Here is a 21754-nt window from a genome sequence, read left to right on the forward strand (position 1 = left end):
TCAAAAGCTTTTTGGGGAGATGTAGAGCTGAGAACACAAACAAGAGACAAGGTTAATGGCCCATGTAAACTGAGTCGGTAAATTAAACACGATGTCGTGAGAATTGCAAAATGAGAAACATCACATCACAAGAGGAATTTCACACTGCCAAGAAATGTAAAACAAAATGAGCCTGAAGAACAGCCTAGAAGACTGAGCCAAGGGCTAGAGTTATTATTCTCATTAAAAGGGAGTTCAAAGTCATCTTGCTTAATGGTTGGAATGACTAATAGAAGTAGTAAAAACAGTTGTGTTTAAATTTGTTAATGTTAAATTGGGAGCGTAAACCGAGCAGCCTTCCTACCTAGTAAGACGTGTTCAAAGTAGATTATAGAAGAGTGAGAACAGTTACCGTATGTTAAAAATTCTGTTGATGCTTTAAAAAAGAAATCAGAAAAAAACGTTAGATTACTTTTGGCAAATTTCTGACTTCATTTTAAAATAAGTAATGATGAAAGGCATTGATTTCTACTGGTTTTCTCCCTCCCTCGAACCCTCTTCCAATCTTGCCCTGTCTGTCACTCCCTCCCCTCCCCTCTTCTCTCTCCCTCCTTGTCTTTCCCTCTCTCCTAGTTTTCCTCCCTCTCTTTTTCTCTCCCTTCCCCATCACCTGGCACGTTCTCTTTGCTCAATTCTCTTAAACTTTGGCAGAACTTTGTGTGTGTGCGTTGGTCCTGGGGCTTTAATTCAGGGCTTGGGCACTGTTCCTGAGCTTATTTGCTCAAGACTAGTGCTCTACCACTTGAACCAGAGCTCCACTTCTGTCTTTTTTTGGGTAGATAATCAGAGGTAACAGTCTCATGGACTTTCTTTCCCAGGCTGGCTTCAAACCCCACTCCTGAGCTAGGATTCCAGGCCATGAGCCACTGGCTAACCTCCGACGGAATTTGTAAATGGCAATGCACTCGTTTAAGTAATGGAAAGGTATCCTGCATCAAAGCTTTTTTTAATCTTTTTTATTTGTTTTTGGTCAGTTGTGGGGCTTGAACTCTGGGGCTGGGCGCTGTCTCTCAGCTCTTCAGCTCAAGGATAGCACTCTACCACTTGAGCCACAGCGCCATTTCCAGTTTTCTGAGTGGTTTGTTGGAGATAAGAGTCTCACAGCTTTACCTGAACCGTGATCTTCAGATTTCAGCCTCATGAGTAGCTAGGATTACAGGTATGAGCTACCGGCACCCAGCTTTAATCACTTTGTAAAAAGTATTTTCTTTTGTTTTTTTGTTTATGTGGTACCAAGGAATTGAACCCAGGGCCTCATACACACTGGCTAAGTACTCTATCACTAAGCCACATTCCCAGCCCCTTTTTAAATCACTTTTGTCTGAGCATCACATGTACACAGGTAACTGGAAATTTCCTAAATTTTCGGAGCTGAATTTTTCAATCCTAGTGAGGACACGTTCCAACTCACCTAAGTCAATGAAGATTTAACTACATAGGTTTTTTGGTTTTAAGCTGTCTCAGTTTTTTTAAGTCCACGAATATGTATCATGTTATAATCACACACAAAAGACGGCTTTCTTTGTGCAGTTTCTACTCACAGAATGAAAATACTTATTATACATTGAAAAACAAGTAAACACAGCCAAGTACTTAGGTGCATAATTACTCCCATAGTAAATGAGTTATTATTGCTTTTTTGTTTCCCTAAGGTCTTCAAATATACCCGTACCTACTCAGAGGAGTGGGGATTTCATTGTCAAAGGGTGGCTGGGGTCATTCTGTACAGGTAAGGGACTGGCTTGAGACTGCATGGGAAGGCACCAAGGCCAAGCTGGGGATAATCAGAGGGACAAGATGCCCAGGTATCCAGAAACCACCACAACAAACCACCACCCTGGGAATCATAATCCTCCCCTCCTTCTACCTAAGAAAAACCTTCACAAGCCTCCTCTGAGGACTACTCCTCCCCCGCAGGGCAAACTTACTTTATCCAAGCTTATAAGATAGATGAATAAAAATCACAGACTTAATCAGTGTTTCACAATAAGGAATCTATGCTGGGTGCCAGTAGCTCACAACTGTAATCCTAGCTATTCAAGAGGCTGAGATCTGAGGATCATGGTTCAAAGCCAGCCCAGTCAAAGTCTGTGAGACTCTTATCTCCAATTAACCACCAGAAAACTAGAAGTAGAGCTGTGCCTCAAAGTGGGAAGAGTACTAGCCTTGAGCAGAAGAGCTCAGGGACAGGGGCTGGGAAGGTGGCTCAGTGGTAGAGTGCTTGTCTTGCATGCATGAGGCCCTGGGTTCAATTCCCCAGCACCACATAAGCAAAAAGAAAAAAAGCTGGAAGTGGTGCTGTGGCTCAAGTGGTAGAGCGCTAGCCTTGAGCTGAAGAGCTAAGGGACAGCGCCCAGGCCCAGAATTCAGGCCCCACGACCGGACCCAAAAAAAAACAAAAGAGCTCAGGGACAGCGCCTGGGCCCCAAGTTCAAGCCCAGCACCAGCACGAAGGAAGGAAGGGAGGGAGGGAGGGAGGTGAGGAGAGGAGGGAAGGTGGGACGGAGGGAGGTCTCAAGAGAAAATGCTTAAACTGAGTCTCCAAAGATGAATGCTTGCCCCCTTGCAGCTGAGTGAGGCTGGGAGGGAAAGAAGGAAGGAAGGAAGGAAGAAAGGAGGGAGGAAAAGAGAAAAAGGGGAGGGGAAGTAAGGGATTCCACATCAACCATTTCCTTCACAAAGTTCCGTTTTCCAATTTTCCCAGTATTGCCTAGTATGCAAATCGACACCAAAAGAAATTAAGCATCAGTCCCTGAGAATATAATTCTCCCATGTTGCCAAGGTTGCTCATCATAAAAATCACCCTTAAAGCAGAAGATAAGCAGTAAGATCCGTATCAATGGAACCATGTGGCAATCCCCTTTTAAAAATGGACCAACAAATGATGTTTTTAAGGAGTCCTAAGGTTCTAAAAGGCATGACTCCCACCTACAGTAAAGGTAAGACCCACTCCACAGTGTATGAGCTACAAAAGTTACTCACTGCGTACTGGAACTTCTCATTGAATTCACGGTCATTGGCCTTCACCATCCGCTCCACTTCTAAAGAAAAAGAAAAATCAGATATGAAGTTATATTTTAGACCCACAGAAATACACATCTTATTAAAATTCTGTCATGTAGGTTACTTTGTTGTCAGAGGACAGAGATCCTTTCTTTTGTCATTGAAGGATGGTGCTTTCTTCTTCTTTTTTTCCTAGCCTAAATATTGGAACTTCTGTTGGAAATCCTCAAAATGGAAAGCTGAAATGTGTCTCATTGTCTTCTTAATACCATCCACACTGAGACACATGAAATGTCACCAATTTCTATTTCTACTCTACAAAGACTTTCCCTAAGCCTCAGTTCCTAAAGGCATGCATAAAGAAAAGTCACTTTTAAAGATTAAACAACAACTCCCTCTAGTCTCCAAGCTTGCCTTTCTGCCTTTCTACATGGAACAGGGGCCGGTGAGATACATCAAGGATACCAAAAACATCATCAGCTCACAAGTTTAAAAGATGAGAGGAATTCAACTATCCTACTGGGGGAGGGGGGAGAGAGAGAGAGAGAGAGAGAGAGAGAGAGAGAGAGAGAGAGAGTGCATGTGTATGTGTGCACGTGCATGCACGTACCAATCCTGAAGCTTGAACTAGGGCCTGGGTACTCTCCCCTAGCTTTTTCACTCCAGACTGGTGCTCTACCACTGAGCCGCAGATCCACTTCTGGCTTTGTGCTGGCTACTTGAAAATCAGAGTCTCACACACTTTCCTGCCTAGGATGGCTTTGAACCACAATCCTCAGATCTCAGCCTCCTAAGTAGCTAGGATTATAAGTGTGAGCCACCAGAGCTCAGTGGTTTTGTGTGTGTGTGTACATAAGAGAGAGAGACAGAGAGACAGAAGTGAGGGTTTAGGTAAAAAATTCAGGGAAAAAATTCTCTCAAGTTCTTAATCAATAACTTAAGCTTTCCTCTCTTCATTTTCTTTCATTCTGCACAATCTGGTCCATGTGGTTGGAAGCCAGCACAATTCATTAAAACCATGAAGCAAGAACAATAAGTAGAGGGAGCTTTAAAGAGAAGAGTTCCCCAGCCTCCAAGATTTCTTCATTGGATTACTCCAAGAACACATTCTGATACAATTGAAAAATATGTGTCTTGAACTGGAGAGTTTCCTATTGAAATTCCATGGTGACCTGCAGTGACATTTAAGCAGAAAACTAAAGAGAACCAAAGGAAAGGGGGAAGAAAATGTCCCACTTAAAAAAATTCTTATTCTCACAAAAGAGCTTCAAAACAAAGTTAAGGGACTGAACAAATACTAAAGGCCTTGCATTTGTTTCCCTCCTGACCCTCCAAATTTTCTCATCATGTCCTAATGATAAGCTTCAGAAAGAAAATAAAACATTTATTCCAATTTATCCTCCTCCTAGCATGAACTGGGTTATGTAACTTAAGGAAAAGTGACAAGATTTTCTGATGAGCCCTTGGCACGTAGCTATTAGTACATATGTACAGCTGCAGAGTTCAATTTTACTAGAATAAGGTCAGCAATAACAGTGAAGGTTCATTGACTAGTTCTTAAAAGTTACATCCCCATCCTAATTGCCACTGGCTCATGTCTATAATCCTAGCTACTCAAGAGCCTAAGATCTGAGAATCACAATTCAAAACCATCTCAGGCAGTAAAGTCTTTGAGAATTATCTCCAATGAACCACCAAAAAGCTGGAGTAAAGCTGTGGCTCAAGTGGTAGAGCACCAGCCTTGAGCAAAAACTTGAATTCAAGCCCCACTATTGGCATACACACACAAGATTTTCCCAAATACCATAAGTCCTAAAAGATGGGGGTATTTAAAAAGACTAAGAGGGGGGGCTAGGAAGGTGGCTCAGTGGTAGAGTGCTTGCCTTGCATGCATGAGGCTGTGGGTTCGATTCCTCAGCACCACATAAGCAGAAAAAGCCAGAAGTGGTGCTATGGCTCAAGTGGTAGAGTGCTAGCCTTGAGCCAAAGAGCTGAGGGACAGCACCCAGGCCCAGAGTTCAGGCCCCACGACCGACAAAAAAAAAAAAAAAGACTAAGAGGGAATTCCTCCTGCCTTTAACATTCAGACTCAAATTGAAACACTGGCTCTTCCTGAATCTTAAGCAGACTGGAATACCATTGGCTCACAAGTCTCCAGTCTGCCAACTGTACATCTGAGAATAAGATAGGAAGCTAATAGATAGATGAGGGCTGGGAAGGTGGCTCAGTGGTAGAGTGCTTGCCTTACATGCATGAGACCCCGAATTCAATTTCTCAGCACCACATAAGCAGAAAAAGCCAGAAGTGGCACTGTGGCTCAAGTGGTAGAGCGCTAGCCTTGAGCTGAAGAGCTGAGGGACAGCGCCCAGGCTCAGAGTTCAGGCCCCACCACCACCACCAACAACAAAAAAAGGTAGATGACAGATGCATTAATTATTGACTGATAGATGAAAGATAGAAAGATGGTATGGATGTATGACAGATACACAGATGATAGATACAGGTGATAAAGATAGGGAGATGAAAGATAGATAGATAGACAGACAGACAGACAGACAGACAGACAGATGATAGACCCTATTATTTCCATTCCCTGAAAACACATAACACAATGACTGTATATCAACTTTGTGAATAAAAAAATACTTAACTCAAGTTCTTTGCCTGGATTGCTAGCAATCCATGCAATTCATTTCATGGATTACAAACTCAGTGACCCAAACATACAAATTAATTCTCCAAAAACGACTACCCAAATGCAATGGAAACCTAACTGTAGATCAACAGTACTACGCTAGACCAGGACAGTCAGATTACGCTGTGAAGATTGGGTCCTGGGGCCAATGAACATGCCAAGAGCATCAGAAAGTGTTTCTACCATAAGGCCATTAGTTGCTCAAGCACCTATGCAGCCAACCCCCAGCTTCCAGAAGGAAGTACCAAATCTGTACTCTGGATTTCAAGGTCCAGAATGAGAATGAGGCCAGCTCTTCAGAAACCTGAGCAGCAGAAGCAATCTCTCTCCGCTGCTTACCTGGGATGCACACAGGCACTCTGAGAGGCTGCAGCTTCCATATTGTGACCAAGATGACTTATCTAAACATGAAAGGCAGAGTACCTACACCCCAACATGCTTTATTGGGGGCAGTATTGGTATTTGAACTCAGTTTTCCCTTTGCTCCGGCTAGGCAAGGACTCTAGCACTTGAGCTACACCCCCTAGCCTTTCTTTTATTTTTTCACTTAAAGATGGGGCCTCACCCTTCTACCTGGGGGAACCTCAGGCTGAAATCCTCCACTTCCCATGTAGCTAGGGATCACCGGGAACCATGACATCCAATTGATCGGTTGACTGGGTTAGCTTCAAATCACCCTCCTCCTACCTTCACCTCCAATGTAGCTGGGATTAGAAGCATTCAATAACACACACACACACACACACACACACACACACACCACACACACACACACACACCCTCTAAAAGCCCTTCCAGGGTTTTAATTTTCATTCCTTTTAAAATCAGAAGGAAAAAATATAATAACAGATCCATGATAATGGATCCAACATGAATCCTATTTGTCTTTGTATTGACAAGAGTCATAAAACATAACTTTTTAATATTTGTTTAATGAAGGAAGGAGAAAATAAAGGCAAAAAGTGCCTCAAGACATAGAAGACAGAAAGCAGTCCTGCTCTGAGTCTTGCCACCCCACTGCTCATAAACATTTTGAGGGCTCCCCTTGTGGCATAATGTGTCCCTGCTCCAACAGCTCCTTTTGGAATCAAGAACAGCTTTAGCTACTTTGAAGAAGGCCCTTAATGATCGACTTCTTTTGCTTCCCATATTACCAAAGTAATGAGATCTGAATTCAAGTTTTTACCCATGACCCACACTCTCTGGGCTGCTTTGAGGAAAAGCACAGACACGCTTTCGGACAAATTGGCCTTTGAGTCTCCAGTGTAGGCTATACAGCAAGGGTAAAATCACCAAGGGCACACAGAAAAAAATCATCCAAGCCAAGTCAGTGAGCTGGGATTTCTCACATCTCGAAGAGTATGGCTTGTGTGTGAACGTGGAAATCATAGAGAAGAAAGCCTATCTCAGGGAAAATTCTGATTTCCCACCCTACCTATGACAGATTGCTATATCTCCCCACACACTCTCAATGTCCTACACTTCCTGGAGATGCCAGCTGAGTTTCGACACATGACAGCACAGCTTTCTTCAATGTTTTAGACAAGGTACTGCTCCGGAGTCACAATATTACCTCTGCTGACTGTTTCCCCCTGGAAACCCCAGGGTTGATCCAAAGGCCTCTATGCTCTGGGAAATACAACATTTTCGTGATGTTTAGTAAACTATTTTTTCCCATTTTTTGTTTTTTTGTTTTTTTTGGTTCCGGTTGTGGGGCCTGAACTCTGGGCCTGGGCGCTGTCCCTCAGCTCTTCAGCTCAAGGCTACCACTCTACCACTTGAGCCACAGCACCACTTCCGGCTTTTTTCTTTTTGCTTATATGGTGCTGAGGAATCGAACCCAGGGCCTCGAGCATGCAAGGCAAGTGCTCTACCACTGAGCCACCTTCCCAGCCCTTTTTTCCCATTTTTTAAGGAAGTTGTACAAAGGGGTTTCAATTCAACAAGACAGATTGTGAGTGCAAGCAAGGCATCTTGATCAATGACATCCCTCTGTGAATCATTTTTAAGCCACCATTGCTACTGAAAAAATTTAAAGTATAATGGTAAAAGAATACTGGGAAAAGGCTGGGAACGTGACTTAGTGGTAGAGTGCTTGCCTACTCTGCATGAAGCCCTGGGTTCCATTCCTCAGTGCCACATAAACAGAAAAACCAGAAGTAGTCCTGTAGCCCAAGTAGTAGAGTGCTAGCCTTAAGCAAAAGAAGCTCAGGGACAGTACTCCGGCCCTGAGTTTAAGCCCCAGGACTAGCAAAAAAGAAAAAGAATACTGAGATAAGAATATCTGTAATCCTAGCTACTCAGGAGGCTGAGATCTGAGGGTGGAGGTTTGAAGCCCATCCAGGCAAGAAAGTCTGTGAGACTCTTATTTCTATTCTACCAAAAAAGGCTGGAAGTGGCACTGTGGCTCAAATGGTAGAGGGCTGGCTTTGAGAAAAGAAGCACAGGGATAGTGCCTAGGCTCTGAGTTCAAGCCCTAGGAGCAGCATCAAAATAATAATAATAAATTTTCATATTGCTTCTAGCTGTCTGAAGAAGTAGGTACTTACCAAGCGATTTCTTTTTAGCACCAAACATGATTGCAGCCTGTCTTTCACTAGGTCTTGATGGTTGGCCTAAACAAAAACCAAGAGAAACCCTCACCATTAGTATTTGAAAAACACTGAATAAGCAGACATACACACTCTTTCATTCTCTGAGAACAGCTTAGAGGTCTAGGAAGTGACTGACACAATAAAGAGTAACAGATTCCATTATCAAGCCTAAGTCTAGCCAGATTGTAGTAGTTCCAGAAAAAAAAATAACCATCTACATCATAAATGTGTTGGGACTTGGGAACCTGCATCCCAAAGGGACAGCTTCAAGAGCAAAGTTTGCCAGACACGGATGGCTCAAGCCTGTAATCCTAGCTACTCCAAAGCCTGAGACCTGAGGGCGGAGGTTTCATGCCAGCCGGAGACTTACCTCCAATAAATTACCAAAAAGCCAGAAGGGAATGGCACAGATTCCCTACAATAGATGGGTGGACCCAAAAACTATGGTACCTATGCACAATGGAATTTTACATCGCTATTAGCAAGAATAATATTATGTCATTTGCAGGGAAACGGATAGACAGAGAACAAATCACGTTACATGAAGTAAGCCAAGCTCAGGGAGACAAACAGCACAAGTTCTCTCTCATGTGCCGAAACTAGATCTATAATACACCAGGGCATGATAAATTCTATAAGACTCTAGGCATTCATGCACAGTGAGACCAACGGAGGATGCTCTTAAAGGAGGAATACAAAGGTGCAAGGCCTATATGCATATGATCATATAAAATAATATTTATGGAAATGAATTCCAGGAAATAGAAACAAGAGGTTTTTCTTTGTTGTTGACCTTCTTTTCTTTTGGTCTTGTTTGTCCATGTATCTGTCTTTGGAAGGGTAATGGGGGGGGGGGGGGGTCATAGTAATGGAGGATCAAAGGTAAACACACACAGCAGTGCTACCCATAGACACTATGTTGAAAATGAACTATTCAACTTATGGGAGGAAAACAACTTGTGGGAGGGAAAAATTTTAAGTGAGAGAAGGGGTGACACTGTCCAAGAAAAAGTATTCTTTACCTGACTTATATAACTGTAACCCCGTTTTATATCACCTTTATAATAACAAAAAAAATTTAAAAACTCAAAAGTAGAGCTGTGGCTCAAGTCATTGAGGGCGAGCCTTGAGCAAAAAAATCAACCAAGCAAGAGTCCAGGATCTTGAATTCAAGCCCCACAACCAAAACTAAAATAATAAATAAATAAATGACTGCCAGGTGCCAGTGGCTCACACCTGTAACCCTAGATATTCAGGAGGCTGAGATCTGAGGATCATGGTTCCAAACCAGCCCGGGCAGGAAAGTCCATGAAACTCTTATCTCCAATAAATCACCAGAAAACTGGAAGTGGCACTGTGGCTCAAGTGGTAGAGCGCTAGCCTTGAGCTGAAGAGCTGAGGGATAGCGCCCAGGCCCAGAGTTCAGGCCCCACGACCAGAGCCCCCCCCCCCCCCCAAAAAAAGAAGTTGTTCAATCATACAGGGACCGGAGAAGAGGAAGAATGGTGTTGATGGCTTAGTAGTTTCCAAGAAAAGAGACCAGAGAGGAAGTTCATCATTCCCCACCTCTCCTATGAACCTCCTAGAATCTCAAATACCTGAAACCGTCAGGATGTCTTCCTGTTGTACCCTTCTCATTGGGCCTCCCAACTGGAGCCACTAGCACGAGCACTAGCTTTCCTAGGCCCCGTATTACCAAAATGGACAAATCCAAGCAAGAAGACAAAGTACTGCTCAAGCAGGAAGGGAGCTCAACTCAAAGGATCAACAGCTCCCTTGTTCCTTCCCCTGAGCTTTCTACTGTCTGGCTCCAAGGCCGCCTGCCCCACAGCATCCCTCCTAACCTCTTTCTGCTGCCCCATCCCTAGGCAGTCCCCCGCCCACCCCAGAGTAGGCCTAGGGCCTTTCTGCTGACCAGCACGCGCCCTTTCCCTGTACTCTTCACGCATCTCCCTTGGACACCCAGAGATCAGTGTTCACATCCAAACCAGACTCATAGCTGGGCGCACCTCTGTAATCCTAGCTACCCAGGAGGCTGAGATGTGAGGATCCAAGTTCAAAAAGACAGGCCGGGCAGGAAAGCCTATTAGACTGTTACCTCCAACAACCCACCAAAATAGCCTAAAGTGGAGCTGTGACTCAAGTGGTAAAGCGCTAACCTTGAGTGAAAAAAAGCTCAAGGACAGTGCCGGGCTCTTATGGTCAACCCGAGGACCAGCATCAAAAATAGGCCAAGTCTTTTCTGTGAACTATAACTTAGACCAAACTGAATTTGCACCTATGAAGAACTTCCTTTGCTCTTTGTTACATATACACATGGTACCAGCAGGTACAAAATGACATTAGAGCCAGGCAGCAATGGCTCACATCTATAATCCTAGCTACTCAGGAGGCTGAGATCTGAGGATCGAGGTTCAAAGCCAGCTCCAGCAGTCAGGTCCATGAATCTCCCATTAACTACCAGAAAACCGCAAGTGATGCTGTGGCTTAAAGTGGTAGAGCACTAGCCTTGAATGAAAGCACTCAGGAACAGCGCTCAGGCCCTGAGTTCAAGCCCAACAACCCACAAAAAGAAAAAAAAAATGACATCAGGAGGGTTCACGCACAAACCGTGTAGAATGACAGTTGTATGTGGTGGCCCTACCCGGCTGGGGAAGAACAGCTGCTCTAGTCTAAGGTTACTTGTTAGGGCTTGAAAATTCTCTCTGAGGACTGAAGTCCACATGCTCTTGTTTTCTCTGGCTCAGATTCCCTGGAGCATGAAGAGGGAAGAATAATTCTCTAAGCAAGGTAACAAGAAGGGACTTGCAGGACAGGAAACGATGAGAATTTAAGCAGGGGGTCAACAACACTTAAGATGTTAATAGGAATGCTAGCCAGTGGCTTCCTCACTATTAGTTTGCTAGATTGGTCTGAAAGAGAAGTATAAATAACCAGTAGAATATATATAAATAACCAGCTGCACCTAGCCTAGCGCTGGTGGCACATGCCTGTAATCCTAGCTACTCAGGAGACTAAGACCTAAGGATCATGGTTCAAAGCCAGCCCAGGCAGAAAAGGCCATGAGATTCTTATCTCCAATTAACCACCAGAAAACTGGAAGTGGTGCTGTGGCTCAAAGTAGTAGAGTCCTAGCCTTGAGCAAAAGAGCTCAGGGACAGCACCCAGGCCCTGAGTTCAAGTCCCATGACAACAACAGCAAAAATAAAAACAAACCCCCCCCCCAAAAAAAGATGCACCTAAATATACTTCTGCAAAATAACTATGGGAAAATATCCTTTTGTTTCGTAGCTCTTCCAACAATTGCTTCTCATTTTGAAGACTCCTAAATAATCCATCTTAAAGCAATAACCATATCCTTCCTAAAATTACTTTTTTTTTTTTTACCGTTTTACCCTAAAATTACTTTTATGCCTTACTGTTCAGAGTTTTATTGTTTTTCAATTCAACACAACAATTTGAGTACAATGCATCTTGATCAATGTCAGCCCTTCCATGTTATAATCTTACTTTTAATTTTCTCTAATACAACCTTTCCAAAATTGTTGTTTTGTTTTTGTTGGTTATAGGGCTTGAACTCAGGGCCTGGACACTGTCCCTGAGCGTCGGTGCTTGTGGTAAGCACTCTGCCACTTTGAGCCACAGCTCTACTTCCTGTTTTCTAGTGGTTCATTGGAGATAAGAGTCTCAAGGACTTTCTTGCCTGGGCTGAAACCCAGAACCGAGATCCTCAGATCTCTGATTCCTGAGTAGGTAGGATTATTGGAGTGAGCCACCAGTGCCAAACACAAATTGCCTTTTTTGGGGAGTGGGGGGGGGGGGGTTGGTCATGGGCCTGAACTCTGGGCCTCAGTGCTGTCCCTCAGCTCTTCAGCTCAAGGCTAACACTCTACCACTTGAGCCACAGTGCCACTTCCGGTTTTCTGAGTGGTTTATTGGAGATAAGAGTCTCATAGACTTTCCTGCCTGGGCTGGCTTTGAACCACAATCCTCAGATCTCAGCCTCCTGAATAGCTAGGTGGCATGAGCCACCGGAGCCCAGCTTCCAAATTGCCTTTTAAACCCTTCATTTTGAAGATATATCTTTTGAATGAATCTGTCTAATTTTAGCCATTTTTGCTTTGGGACAAAATATCTCCTTTAGTGATTAGCCCAGAATGATCTATAATCACTTTTGTATGAATTAAACCATATATCTATGTGCTTTTAGAAGTGTGTGTATGTATGCACACGTGCATATCATGTGTCCATGGGAGGTGAGGGTTTCCTAGGATTGAACTCAGGACCTGGGCACTGTATGAGTTTTTTTAGTTCAAGGCTAGCACTCTACCCCTTGAACCACAGCTCCACTTCCAAATTTTACTGGTTAATTGAAGATTAAGAATCTCATGGACTTTCCTTTCCTGTGCTGGCTTTGAACTGCAATCCTCAGATCTCAGCCTCCTGAGTAACTAGGATTACAGGCGTGAGCCACTGGTTTTGTGCTGCTGAGGAATGAACTCAGGGCCTTGCACTTACCAAGCAAGTATGCTTCCGCTGAGCTAAATCCCCAATCCCAGGAGCTATGTTTTATTAGTGATCTTACTCAAGTGCTTTTTCTCCCTGAAGAACTGACCTTCAAGCCCCTATTTCTTCTGATCCAGCTTTTTCCTGGTTACAATTGACACCTGGCATCATTCGTAGGAGATTCATACAAATGTAGGTTTCTAGTTAAACTTCCAGAAGGTAAAATTTCATCTTTCCACTGGTGCACATTTATCAACTCACCAAAATGACCTAGCTGACCCCAGCTCCACTTCTGTAGGACGCTGGAGGAAAGAAAAAAATCATCTTTTGTAGAACCTTTGGGTCAGTGAAGGCCTGCGGAAACACAACAAACAAAATCAGCTAAGAAGGTGGGCACTGAGCCTCAATTCTGTAATCCTAGCTATTTGGAGTCAGAGATCAGGGGATTATAGGCCACAGTCCCCACCTCCACCCCAAAAAAGCATCAAAGATTCCATCTCCACCAGTGGCAACAGGAAGAAGTATAAATAGGAGTATTTCAATCCATGCCTACCCAGGTATAAACTGGGACCCTATCTCAAAAATAACCAAAAAAAGGAGCTAGTGGCTTGGTTCTAGTAGTAGAGTACCTGCCTAGCAAGCTCTAGGTCCTGAGTTCAAACTCTAATACTACTACTACTACTACTTCTTCTTTTCCCTTTTTTTTGTTTTCCTGGTCCAAGGGCTTGAATTTAGGGCCTGGACACCGTCCCTGAGCTTCTTTTGCTCATGACTTGTGCTTTGCCACTACAGCCACAGTTCCACTTTTGGATTTTTTGATAATTTATTGAAGATAAGAGTCTCGTGGACTTTCCTGCCTGGGCTGGCTTTGAACAGTCATCCTCAGATCTCAGCCTCCTGAATAGCTAGGATTACAAGTGTAAGCCACCAGCACCTGTCTAACCCAATGCTGCTTTAAAAAAAAAATCAGATATGGGCTGGGAAGGTGGCTGAGTGGTAGAGCGCTTGCCTTGCATGCCTGAGGCCCTGGGTTCGATTCCCCAGCACCACATAAGCAAAAAAGAAAAAAAGCCGGAAGTGGTGCCGTGGCTCAAGTGGTAGAGCACTAGCCTTGAGCTGAAGAGCTGAGGGACAGTGCCCAGGCCCAGAGTTCAGGCCCCACAACCGGACCCCCCCCCAAAAAAAAAATCAGATACAAGAATATTAGCCATTGTTAATAAGCATTTGTTCATTCTGGTACAGCATGAATGAAGTTCAGTATATTTCTAGAAAATCTGCAAGTGTGTCTTTATAGAGGGAATGCTATAGAAGCACATATGTTCTCTACAATATTATTGAAGTGCAAATCATTCAAAAATTAATCACGAAAACTGCAATCAGAAAAAAATCAGATACAAGAATATTAATTTAAAAAAGTAAACTCTAGAAGTAGGAATTTAGGATTCTAAAGTTCAACCATTTGCAAATACTGAAGTGAACAAGAGTTACATGGATATATTTCCCATTTTTAAAACTTACCCCAAAGCAAAGGAAATAGAAAAGTAAACGCTGTTGGTCAGGTGTTGTCTTATCCTTGACTTCATCCCATGCAAAGATTAAAATGATGCACTGGGTACTGATGGCTTGTCCTTGTAATCCTAGCTACTCAGGAGGCTGAGATCTGAGGATGGAGATTCAAAGCCATCCTCAGCAGGAAAGTCCATGAGACTCTCATTTCCAGTTAACCACCAGAAAGCTGGAAATGGAGTTGTCACTCAAGTAGAACAGCACTAGCCTTAAGCAAAAAAGCTCAGGGACAGTGCCTAGGCCTTGAGTTCAAGCCCCAGTAATGGCAGGGGGAAAACACACACAGACACACACAGACACACACACACACACACACAGACACACAGACACACACACACACACACACACACACACACACACACACACACACACACACACACACACACACACACTTCAAATTATCGTTTCCTTGTATAAAAGGCAAAAATCTAGTAATGTTTTACATATATATGAAAGAAGTATGGGGGGAAATAGAGAAGAATCAAATTAACAAAAATAATAGCTAAGGAATTTATAAATATATTCACTTTAGAATATATGTTTTAGAATATATTTGTTTTTTTTTTGTCAGTCATGGGGCCTGAACTCTGGGCCTGGGCGCTGTCCCCCAGCTCTTCAGCTCACAGGCGAGCGCTCTACCACTTGAGCCACAGCACCGCTTCCTGTTTTCTGAATGGTTTATTGGAGATAAGAGTCTCAGCGGACTTTCCCGCCCAGGCTGGCTTTGAACCATAATCCTCAGATCTCAGCCTCCTGAGTAGCTAGGATGACAGGTGTGAGCTACAGGCGCCCGGCTTTATATGTATCCTTTCTATACATATAAATTTAAATTTTCAGATTAAAATTCTAATTTTTAATCTTAAAATGTTGTCATTTTTCAGAAAGCGTTAGCAATTGAAAGTTGACTTCCATGTGGATTTTCTTCCCTTTCATCTTTCAAATTTCATGTTTGAATCTTGGTTGCAGAAAATAATTCTTCTAGTAAAAGAAATGGCAAAGTCAAAGGCAGACTTGAACTGACACAGGAAAAGTAAAAGAGTTGGTTCCAGACACCTTGACCTTTGCATAGACACAGCATGACAAGCTGGTGGTGCTAGTTACCAATCGGCACTGGGAGGAAGGCACTTTGTCCAAGCTCAATGCCTTACAGTGAACACTGATCTGCCTGGGTATTCATGACTCAGTGCTTTAAGCAAAGGATTAAAATGATTGTTCCCTGTGTGAAGATCTGGGGCCAATCACCAATCAAGTGATTACAGACAATTCCCCCTGCTCCCGTGCTACCTCACCCAGCAACACACTGGTAATAATTACACACTGGTAATAAATTGCTTTCCCGGAGAACCCTTTCCCACAGGAAAAGGACACACTAGTCATATTAAAGAGAACATTCTGGTTTTCCTGACAACTGTATCAAATATTCCCAATTTAAAAGTTGTCATTCTTCTTGTGTGTTGTGGTTCTGAGACTTGAACTCAGGGCCTGGGCGCTGTCCTTAGCTTCTTTACGCAAGGCAGGTAGGTACTCTACCACTTAAACAGTACCATTGTTCTACTCCTGGCTTTTTAATGGCTAGCTGGAGGTAAGAGTGTCATGGACTTTCCTGTCAGGGCTGACTTTGAACTTCAGTCTGTAGAATTCAGCCTCCTGAGTAGCTAGTACTACAGGCGTAAGCCACTGGTGCCTGCCTTAAACACATGTCTGTCATTTATTAAAACATTTAAGACTTTTGTTCATTGGTGTCTACACAATTACTATAGAATGCATACATGTACAGTTATCATTTCAGAGACTAAATCAGCCAATTTTATCTCATCACTTGCTTAGTTTACCCCTGGAAGATAGATCTGCTCTTAGTTTGCTATTGAATTATAGTCCTAAGTCTCCAGAACAAATTGATCACTGCAGCCATACATAGTAAACTCACCAAAGGGCCCCCCAGGAAATCGCCTGTCCAAACCGCACCAGACAGCAGGAGGTGATGGTTAGAAGCTTGAATTGGATGTCAGACAGCTTGATGTGTTTCCAATTTGTTCGACTATGTTATTAAAGGACCTGGGTTGAAACTCTCAAGGCAAACCTGGGTGGCTGTGGAGACAGAAGCACAAAATGAGAGGTCTTTAACACTAATTATCAAGGCAAACTTCTGAACATGTGTATGTGTGTGCTGATACTAGGACTTGGAACTCAGGGCCCTACATTTTCACTTAGTTTTTGTTTTTTTTTTTTTCTCAAAGCTGGCACTTTACCACTTGAGCCATAGCTCCACTACTGGCTTATTGGTGGTTAGTTAGAGATAAGAACTTCAGGGAAGCCAGGTGCTGGTGGCTCACTCCTGTAATACTAGATACTCAGGAGGCTGAGATCTGAGGATGGCAGTTCAAAGCCAGCCCAGGCAGGAAAGTTCGTGAGACTCGTATCTCCAATAAACCACCAGAAAACTGGAAGTGAAGCTGTGGTTCAAGTGGTAGAGCGCTAGCCTTGAGCAGAAAAGCTCAGGGCCTGAGTTCAAGCCCCATGACCACCACCAACACCACCAACAACAAAAAGTCTCATGCATTTTCTGGGCTGGCTTCAAACCATGATCTCATCCTCAAGTCTTAGCCCTGAGTAACTAAGATTACAAGCTGTTCCCTCTCCTCTGAGCCTTTCCCTTCCTTCTCCTGATCGTCTCCTTCCCTCACTTCCCTCACAACTGGGGCTTTTGATTTGGTCATCTTCCTTCCTTCCCCTTCTCACTTCTCCATTTCTCTACCAGTTCTGGACCCAGCTCCCCCGCCTCCCCAGGTCTGGTCCCGCTGACCCTGTCACTACCAGCAAGTTCCCCTCCATTCTAAGTCTGCGTTTTCTCATCCATCAACATAACTCATAGGGTTATTAGAAAACAAAATCAAGCCATGCCTGTGATCCTAGCTACTCAGGAGGCTGCGATTTGAGGATCCTAGTTCAAAGCCAGCCCAAGTAGGAAATTCCTCAAGACTCTCATCTCCAATTAAGCACCCAAAAGCCAAAAGTGGCTTAAGTGGTAGAGTGCTAGCCTTGAACAACAAAAGCACAGGGATAGCACTTAGGCTCTGAATTCAAGCCTCTGGAGTGGCACCAGAAAAGGAAAGAAAAAAAAAAGGAAAGGAAGGAAGGAAGGAAAGGAAGGAAAGGAAGGGAAGGGAAGGGAAGGGAAGGGAAGGGAAGGAAGGAAGGAAGGAAGGAAGGAAGGAAGGAAGGAAGGAAGGAAGGAAGGAAGGAAGGAAGGAAGGAAGGAAGGAAAAAGAAAAAGAAGGATGTGAAGGGTCAGGAAAAGTTCACTGAATGAAATACATTAAGGACAGGAATGGAGAGAGAGAGAAGACTGAAGGGCACTATTGGCTCATGCCTACAATACTATTCGGGAGGCTAAGATTTGAGGATTGAGGCTGGAAGTCAGCCTGGACAGTAAAGTCCATGAGACTCATCTCTTATTAACTACCAGAAAGGAGAGGGGGAGGGAGATGGGAGGAGAGGAGAGAGGAGAGGGGGGTGAGAAGCAAGGAAGAGAGGGAGGGGGAGAGAAAGAAAGAGGAAAGAAACAGAAAGCGGAAGAAAGGAGGGAGGATGGAGGAAAAGAAAAGCAAGGCAAAGTAGCTTGGTTAGTTTTATTCCAAGGAGAGTGACAATTTCCAATTTGCTTCAGTAGTTTTATCTACTAAATGAAAATTTCCAATTAACATGTGAACAAAATCAAATACTCCTACAAGCAAACAGAGAGAGAGAGAGAGAGAGAGTCGGTGCCCGGTAGGACAGGATGGATTAAGGGAGGTTGCTGGCAGTCGCTGCCGGCTGGTTCCCGTTCGCTCCTTCGAGCAGCTGCCCCTGAGACACAGAGCTGTTCAGGGGCACAGGTGTAAAATCCTGAATTTCCTCCTCCCCTGCCAATATGCAACCCTCAGCCCCCAATTAACATCTCCTTCCAATCTCTACTCCTTAGAGATGGTCTCACGTCTGCGAAACAAAAAAAGAAATCAAACAATCTCATAGGAACAGTTTTCCTGTTCTGGAAACAATATTCACCACCAAAAACCCATCCCCCATCCAGCATGGTGGGCGTGAAACAGTGCACTCGGTCACCCCAGAAGCATGAATGAATGAAAGCATACGATGCACTGGAGTTCAAACAGGTGGCCAAGAGGAAACCTCGAAAATCAAAATAAAACCAGCTACTACTTAAGTCAGGGACACGACCCACAAACTAAGAAGAAAGGGGCATTGATGTTCCTCCCTTTGGTAATTTATAGGCGATATTAACTGAATAAAATTTGAAATTTCAAATGGAAAAAAAAAAGTCTTATCGCTCATCCCCAACTCCCTTCTCCCCCAGATTACTTGTATTTATAGAAATAATAGAGATTATTTGCTCAATCTCAACGGCACAAACGAAAATAGTACAACAAACCAGGAAATCTGGAAGAAAGCAAAAGAAATCAATGAGCCTCTTCATCTCTCCCCAAACCATGGACACGTCTGTTTGGACTCACCTCACCCTGGAATGAACACCCTACCCCGGAGAAAGGCTTTTCTGGAAGTTGAGACACATCAGACCGCTTATCTGTTCCTGCCACGGGACCAGACGGAAGAGGAAAAAATGCAAAGCTTGTGCTGTAATAATGACACAGAAAACAAGTTGTGTCTCTAGGGGGCATTCTTGAAAACCTCAGCTCAACTCCGGGAAAATAAAATAAGCTTTTGACCACTTATCAGAACTGGAAGTTGCTAGGTAGCAACCGGAAACTCATTTTCAAAAAAAAAAAAAAATGACAAAGAGGAAGAAGATAAAAGAAAAAAAAAATGCTACCAGTAAAGATTTGATGGAGAAAAAAAGCTCTCCTTAAATTTTAAAAATAAATATATTTTGTAATTTAAAAAAAAAAAAAGCTGAAAATAGCCGGGTGCTGGTGGCTCCCACCTGTAATCCTACCTACTCAGGAGGCTGAGATATGAGGATCATGGTTGGAAGCCAGCCCAGACAGGAAAGTCCACAGTCCATAAGATTCTTTTTTTTTTTTGGGTCCGGTCGTGGCACCTGAACTCTGGGGCCTGGGCGCTGTCCCTCAGCTCTTCAGCTCAAGGCAAACACTCTACCACTTGAGCCACAGCACCACTTCTGGCTTTTTTCTTTTTGCTTATGTGGTGCTAAGGAATCGAACCCAGGGCCTCAGGCATGCAAGGCAAGCGCTCTACCACTGAGCCACCTTCCCAGCCCCCATAAGATTCTTTATCTCCAATAAACTACTCAAAAAAGCTGGAAGTGGCACTGTGGTTCAAGTGGTAGAGCACTTGCCTTGAGCAAAAAACAACACAAAACTCAAGGGCAGCACCTAGACCAGCCCCAAAATAAATAAAAAGAATTCCAAAGGAAGGACTTAAACAATGGAGATGCCACCAGCACTTCTTCCAGCCCTGAAGATGGGAACATCTTTGGGGCTCTCACCTGTGTTCCCCAAATGAGAGAATGTGCCAGATTTCTACATCACTGCAAGCTCTGCTAATGAACTGGTGAAAAAGCCAACCCCAAAGCTACATTTAACACACCAAGAAGGGCCAACATCTTTCACTTCAATGCAGAGGACGCAAGGAGTTAACCCTGATGATCCCAGAGAGCAAGTGCTCATGGGAAATGATGTTTTTCAGTCTGGGAATTGCTTTGAAAGGTTTTGATTTCCTACGTTGCAATGATATAAATACTTCACATTGTGTCTTTTTTATTTTTATTTTTTAAAGAAAGGAAAGCTTTCCTTTTAAACCTGCCTAAACACATGTCCGGATTTTTTTCCCCCCAGAAGTTGTGGTAGATTTGCCAGTGAAGCACTCAATATCAAGCATGAGTTTTGCTGATTTTTTTTTTTTTTTGGGTTGGTCACAGGGCTTGAATACCAGGCCTGGGCGCTGTCCCTCAGCTCTTCAGCTCAAAGCTAGCACTCTACCACTTGAGCCACAGCACCACTTCCAGTTTCCTGGTGGTTAATTGGAGATAAGAGTTTCACAGCTTTTCCTGTCTGGGCTGGCTTTGAACCTCCACCCTCAATTCTCAGCCTCCTGAATAGCTAGGATTACAAGCGTGAGCTACCAGGGCCCGGATGCTGTTTGATTTTTGATATTCCTGTCCTGGTGCTTGAACTCAGGGCCTAGGCACAGTCTTACTAGCTCAAGGCGAGTACTCTACCACTTGAGCCACAGCTCCATTTTAATTGGAGGTAAGAATCTCATGGACTTTTCTTCCCTGGGCTGACTTTGAACCATGATCTTCAGATCTCAGCTTCCTAAGCAGCTGGGATTACAGACAAGAGCCACTGGAGCCCCACAGGAAACAAGTATGTTTTAATGCTGTCTCTGTAACCACAGCAAGTTGATCTCTAATGCTTTGTCAAGTCTGCTCTCTTGAAATATCCTGATACTGGGCTCTGAGATTTTTGCTGAGACAGAGAAAGTAAAAGAAAGCTTTTCCCGGGGCTGGGAAGGTGGCTCAGTGGTAGAGCGCTTGCCTTGCATGCATGACGCCCTGGGTTTGATTCCTCAGCACCACATAAGCAAAAAGAAAAAAGCCGGAAGTGGCACTGTAGCTCAAGTGGTAGAGCGCTAGCCTTGAGCTGAAGAGCTGAGGGACAGCGCCCAGGCCCAGAGTTCAGGCCCCACGACCCGACCCAAAAAAAAAGAAAAAAAGAAAACAAAGCTTTTCCCTTCTAAAACTCCCCAGCAGCCAAAAACTAAGTTTCTGGAAACAAGACTGATAATCTTTTTTTGCAGGCGAAAGAGGACTGGCTGAGAAGAGGCCTCAATCTCTTTTAACATATTTAAAACAAAGCCTGGAATCCTAGCTACTCCAGAGACTCAGACCTGAGTTCACAGTTCCAAGCCAGCTCCTGTGGTTCAAAGCCAGCCCATACAGGAAAAGTCCATGAGACTCCTAGTTCCAATGCACCACCCAAAAGCCGGAAGTGGAGCTGTGGCTCAAGTGGCAGAGCACCAGCCTTGAGTGGAAAAGCTAAGGGAAGCATCCGGGCCTTGAGTTCAAGACTCAGCACCAACACCAACAAGATTTTTTTTTTAAATTAAAAGACCAGAAGGAAGCTACCTTTACTGGTTATTTCAGTATACCATAAGAGAGAGAGAGAGAGAGAGAGAGAGAGAGAGGGAGAGAGAGGGACAGGGAGAGAGGGAGAGGGAGAGGGAGAGAGGGAGAGGGAGAGGGAGAGGGGGAGGGGGAGAGGGGGAGGGGGAGAGGGGGAGGGGGAGAGGGGGGAGGGGGAGAGGGGGAGGGGGAGAGGGGGGAGGGGGAGGGGGGGAGGGAGGGGGGAGGGGGAGGGGGAGAGGGGAGGGGGAG

The 21754-nt window shown here is 44.1% G+C and overlaps 1 protein-coding gene across 1 annotated transcript in view; it reads right to left on the reverse strand.

Moving 5' to 3' along the window:
- Atp8b4 (ATPase phospholipid transporting 8B4 (putative)) overlaps window positions 1–13124 on the reverse strand; it is a 134175-nt gene extending 121051 nt beyond the window's left edge. The window contains exons 1-3 of the mRNA XM_042687985.1: window positions 13099–13124; window positions 8287–8352; window positions 3022–3080 (exon numbers count right to left, since the gene is read on the reverse strand). Of these exons, the coding sequence (XP_042543919.1) occupies window positions 3022–3080; window positions 8287–8314 (87 nt within the window). The 5' untranslated portion in view covers window positions 8315–8352; window positions 13099–13124. The remainder of the gene's footprint in view (window positions 1–3021; window positions 3081–8286; window positions 8353–13098) is intronic.
- Between the last annotated feature and the right edge of the window lie 8630 nt (window positions 13125–21754).

This window comes from Dipodomys spectabilis, unplaced genomic scaffold (genome assembly GCF_019054845.1).
Source record: "Dipodomys spectabilis isolate Male_0828 unplaced genomic scaffold, ASM1905484v1 ptg000108l, whole genome shotgun sequence".
In the NCBI taxonomy this organism is placed as follows: domain Eukaryota; kingdom Metazoa; phylum Chordata; class Mammalia; order Rodentia; family Heteromyidae; genus Dipodomys; species Dipodomys spectabilis.